The following is a 5214-nucleotide window of genomic DNA, read 5'->3' as shown; positions in this document are numbered from 1 at the left end:
CTGGCCTGGAGCCAGACGAACGACCAGGTCACGAGCTCTCTCGCCTCTCAAGTTACTAAGTGTCGCCCCCGATGCCTAAGCCACCGTCAGAGGCGGTGGCCGCGCGAGTGCGCGCGCGCGCGCGCGGGTCCAGTGTTAGCAGGAGGAGAGGCGCGCCCGCTGGCCAGAGGGCCAATCAGAGCAGGGCAGGCAAGCGGCCGGCTCCAGCGGCCACTCAGGCGCAGGCTGACCGCGCTGCCTGCTCCAGGATTGGGCGAGCCTCCTGCCAATCAGGGGCGGAACAAGCGGGGGCTCGGCAAGTAGCAGGAGGCGACCACGTCAAGCCCGCGCCCCGGAGGTCTGCGCGGTGGCTGGCTGGCCAGTCGGTCGGCGGAGGGAGCGGCCGCCCCCAGGCACGCGCGCGCTGCGCTCTTCGCCCCTCCGCGCAGCGGTTCTGCCTCGTCGCTGTCATGCCAGGTGCTGCTCCGTACTAGCGCCGAGTACGCTGCCCGCCTGCCCAAAGCCGCGCCCACTGCCCAGAGCCAGAGGGATGGTGGTAGTCACGGGGCGGGAGCCAGACAGCCGTCGCCCGGCCGGTGCCATGTCCAGCTCCGACGCCGAAGACGACTTTCTGGATCCGGCCACCCCGACGGCCACACAGGCGGTGCATGCGCTGCCCCTGCTGACCCAGGAGGTACCTGGACTAGGAGGGTGTGGGAAGGGCTCAGGAGGAGAAGCAGGTGCTGAGTGGAGCTGACCTTGGGATATAAGCCCCACTGGGTTTGAGGGTCAGAGGTCGGGCTGAGGTGGCGCCATAGGAGCTGTGCTCCCCTGCCCTCCTGTCCGCCCCTGCCCCCGTAAAATGTACCAGGTGTCTCTTCCTTGCCCTAGAAGTCACCTGGCTCCCCAACGCCCTCTTTCCAGTACTTACTGCCTGCACGGTTACTTTACTCCCACCCCTCTGTCCCACCCTTACCAACTACAGAAGGGAGGGTAGGCCGTGGCTTGGGGAACTTGGAGCCCCAAGAGATGATTGTGTCTTCTAGAAAATCCCAAATGAGGACTTGGTGGTTGCCCAGACCTAATCTCCAGCTTCCCAGAGAGTGGGGTAAGGGATTGTGTGCAGATAAGAAGCAGAACAGCTGGTAGATGTGTCCACACTCACCTGACAACTCCCTTTTCCTCACTAGCTGCTGTACCGTGGTGCACGGTGGCTTCCGCTGGTCTTACTGTGTATGACAGCATCATATTAACACCTGAAATGCCCTGCAAGAGAAGAGAAAAGAGGAGGGCACTACTGGGCACTGAAGACAGAGACTAGAAAGGAGGAGCTAATATGGGAGCATGTGACCTTTGGACACCTAGGAGAATGGGCAGAGCCCCAGAGAAGGGCCGAACAGGGCTGGATGAGGGTTTTAGGAAGCAGATGGTGTCATCTGGGGGTTAGAGCCCATACCACTGACATCATGGGACACTTGTGAAAATGAGCAAAACTCTAGAACTACTCTTTGCAATTGGGGGAAAAAGAGTCTTTAAGAGACACAGGGGTACTGTTTTTTTTTTTTGTGCACTGTCTTTGGGGACATGATGTGGTTTGAGGTAAAAAGCACAGGACCCAGAGACTATAGGCTAGGACTCCAGTGCCAACACTCCCACAGATTACATTGTCCATGTGAGATCTAAAACTGTTTTTGATTGCTTTTTCCTCTCTGCCTCAGTCCTTCCACGTTTAATGTGGAGCAAACAGTTAAATTGCTATGAGGTATCCTTGGGAAAGGTTTAAAGATCTCCAGAAATGTAAAGTATTATTATCCCCAAATAATATTCGAGTCTTTGGTATGCACATAAAGTAGTTTTAAAGGAACTATAGAATAAGCAGAAGGCATTTCCTGTCCTTTGAGTGCGGAAGAATAATAGTACATATATACATAGAACTGTGAACACTTTCCATTTCATTCATTCATTCAGTGCATATTTAGGTCTTTACTGTGAGTCAGGCACTGCTCAAGGTCATGAGTAACTTTTATTTAATGTATTTGTACCCTACTTTATTTCACAAATAATTCAAAAGTTTAGAAAAAGCACTGACTAGATACGTAGACTTTCACTGGAGTAAGAGAGATGTTGTAATATTGAAAAGTATGCACTGGGACAAAATTTTAGTTAATCTGGAGGAGGATTGTGGGAAATTAGAATTGGCTTCATTTCTTTCAAAATCACATGGAATGAAAGATATTAAAAGAAAGAAAGGAAGAACGGAAGGAAAAAAAGAAATGTCCTGAGCATTTTAGGAAGAACCTAGAGCTTCTCAAAGCAAATTTATTACATCATTCCCTATTCTTTACCCACCCTGGCTTCCAGAACCTTAGCTGGACTAGGGACTAATCTAACTCTACAGATTGAGAAGGAATTGTTCAACAAACATCCACAAGCCTTTCTGTGGGTGGCCTCATGATTGGTGAACAAGATGTTCTGCCCTCAGAAAGCTTGGATTCTAGTAGGGCGGGCTCACAGAAGAAATAATTGCCAATGTATTGTGCTAGGTACTACGATAGAGGAGAGTGCAGCATACAAGGAAGGCACAATTTTGGAGGGATTGTTTAGTTAACTCTGTCTTGGGGTCTGGCAAGGGACAATACAGCAGAAATGCTCACAGAGTAGGGGAACTTGACTAGAAGCTCTTAGAATGAGTGGATGCTTCTAACCTATATGGTGCCTTGATGTGAATTAGAAAAAGAGCAGACATCTGGGATTGTAGATCACTCTCACCCAGGTGCCCTTGTGCAGGAAACAATGTATACCACTATATGGGGCACTTGTATTTGCTAGATGGAAAAAGGGAGGGTGGTAAGAGCATTTGGACAGAGAATTCTCGACACCATGAGCCAGGGCATACAAATGGTAAATTCAAGAAGTGAAAGGACAGTGAAGGCTTCAAACTCTAGAGCAGAGATAGTAGGATTGGGGTAGAGAGACCTGAAGAGAGGAGCTATGGAGTGGGGGGTGGATAGAACTTGGCAACTGGTGAGTGTGAGGAAAGACAGGAAAGAGAAGAGTGTTTAGAAAGACTCCTGGCTTTGGCTTTGGGTGACCAAATGAATGGGGAGACATTAATCAGATCCAAGAAGACTGTAGATGGAGCAGCCCTGGCTCTCATTCCCCTTGCCTGGCTGAACATGCAGCTGTTCCTTTCCAGTTTCCTGAGGTTGTCCCCCTTAACATTGGAGGGACTCACTTCACCACACGACTGTCTACTCTGCGGCGTTACGAAGACACCATGCTGGCAGCTATGTTCAGTGGGCGTCATCACATCCCCACCGACGCGGAAGGCCGGTACTTCATTGATCGGGATGGCACACACTTTGGGTATGTTTCTCCCTCAATGATCAACTAGGCACAAGTCCTAGCAAGTGAGTGGCCTGGGCTTGATTATGGGGCTTCCATAGTATCTAGAAGAGATAACATACTGACAGAGTCTAATAAATGTTCTTATTGAATTGGATCGAAATTCTTAGTTCCTTTCCCAAAGGAGACAAGGACAGCTGGAGAAATCCCATGTAACACACACTGGCTGGATGTGATGAAACTGCTTCTATCCTATTTAACTATGAAGTTGTCATCTGTGTGGAGAGGAATGGGCGTGATCCTGCCTACAGGTGGGAGAGTTCCAAAACAAGTTCTTGGAGAATACTCTCAGATCAGATTCTGGAATTCAGCGTTGCCGTTACGGAAAAATCATGGTGTGTGGCAGTGATTCCCAGACTTTTTTCAGGGGGTTAAAACAAAGAACGTGAGGGAAGGGCTAGCATAGCATTGCCATCCTTAACCTTGCCAAGAAAAGTCTTAAAAAACAAAAAAATCTTAAATTATCACTGTTATTTTAACACTGAAACATGAAAAGACACAATTTCAAAAATAGCCCTTCCCAAGAAAGGACTTCTGATAACCTTACACATACAAAATTTAAAGACTTTTTAATTTCAGTTTCTTTGTTTCTGAAATCAGAAATAATTATAGCTACCTCATAGGCCTGTCATGTGGATTAAATCAAGAGCTTTGGTATGACCCCTGGCCAGGTCCTTTCAGAGTATATTGCTGAGCTCTTTTCCCCTTCAGTCTAACTTTGGAAATGACAAAAGAACTAACATGGTCCTTGACCTTGAACAAAATGACCTGGGAGGCAGAAACTCTCTAACCACTACATCTCTGTACAACCTCCACATAAGATTTTCCACATTGGGAGAAGGGTCATTTTATTCTCAGAGAGGAGCCTCAGGTCAAATAATTTGCTTTGAAGCATCTGGGCTATCAGCTCTTTCTAATGCTGAGAAAACAAAGTGTCACATTGCTCTGCAAAGCTATAAAAAGGTTTTTGTTTGCAGACTGTTTAGGGGAGGAAAGTGTTGGCTCCAGCTGGCAGCTCCCACAGGACTCTTAGCTAGGCCTTGCCTTGGGGGTATGTTTTTCAGAGCTCACCAAGGTTTGCTTAAGATCCTAGAGCAGGGGTCCCCAACCTATGCAGGTCAGTGGCCTGTTAGGAACTGGGCCACACAGTAGGAGGTGAGTGGCTGGCAAGCAAGAGAAGCTTCATCTATATTTGCCACTCCCCAGTGCTAACATCTCTACCTCAGCTCCACCTCAGATCACAGAAGCACCAGTCCTTGGTGCCAAAAAGGTTGGGGACCGCTGTCCTAGAGGACCAATTTTAAAAGGAGTTGTGGGAGGGGGAATATAGTTTGGATGTGGGCTGATGTACCCTTAGCCAGGTGGTCACACCTGGTAAGTGGCAGAGCCAGTCAAGGATGTGGTAGAAAACAAGATACTGTGGCATTTATCCTCAGACTACTGGACTCCAGTGGCCTGTGATTCAACTTTCAGCAAATGAAGTTGCTGAAAGACTCAGATAAAGTAAAATAGGAGTTTAGGGCATTTGGTGGGGTAAATTTCTCTGTCGGTGTGCCTCACATACTCCCCCACAACCATGGAGGCCTGGGCCTCCACTTGGGGTAGTTTCCCATTGTGATCAATGCAGAGTGCTTTCGGTCTAAAGTCTGGACCACTGTGAATGTGAGCTTGGAGTTACTATGTCCGTATCTGAGCCCTTGGCTGGCAGTGGTTCCTTGAGCAAGGGTGTTCCTTAACCTCTTTGAGCCCCAGTTTTTCTTCATTTATAAAATGGACATAAGATAGCACTTATCCAATAAAGTAATTGAAAAGATTCAATAGGATAACACA

At 48.4% G+C, this 5214-nt stretch overlaps 1 protein-coding gene across 6 annotated transcripts in view; it reads left to right on the top strand.

The window, feature by feature from the left end:
* Positions 1–327: 327 nt before the first annotated feature.
* RABGEF1 (RAB guanine nucleotide exchange factor 1) overlaps positions 328–5214 on the top strand; it is an 83253-nt gene continuing 78366 nt past the window's right edge. For 3 of the 6 annotated variants that reach the window (XM_023534615.1, XM_011366981.2, XM_023534616.1), the window contains exons 1-2: positions 328–673; positions 3176–3345. In XM_023534615.1, the coding sequence (XP_023390383.1) occupies positions 530–673; positions 3176–3345 (314 nt within the window). In that variant the 5' untranslated portion in view covers positions 328–529. The remainder of the gene's footprint in view (positions 674–3175; positions 3346–5214) is intronic. The other 3 variants (XM_023534614.1, XM_011366978.2, XM_011366979.2) reach the window with 2 other exon arrangements.

Source organism: Pteropus vampyrus, unplaced genomic scaffold (assembly GCF_000151845.1).
Source record: "Pteropus vampyrus isolate Shadow unplaced genomic scaffold, Pvam_2.0 Scaffold128, whole genome shotgun sequence".
NCBI classification, from domain to species: Eukaryota; Metazoa; Chordata; class Mammalia; order Chiroptera; family Pteropodidae; genus Pteropus; species Pteropus vampyrus.
Note: the sequence above shows the minus strand (reverse complement) of the source record. Positions and strands in the feature narration are given on the sequence as shown.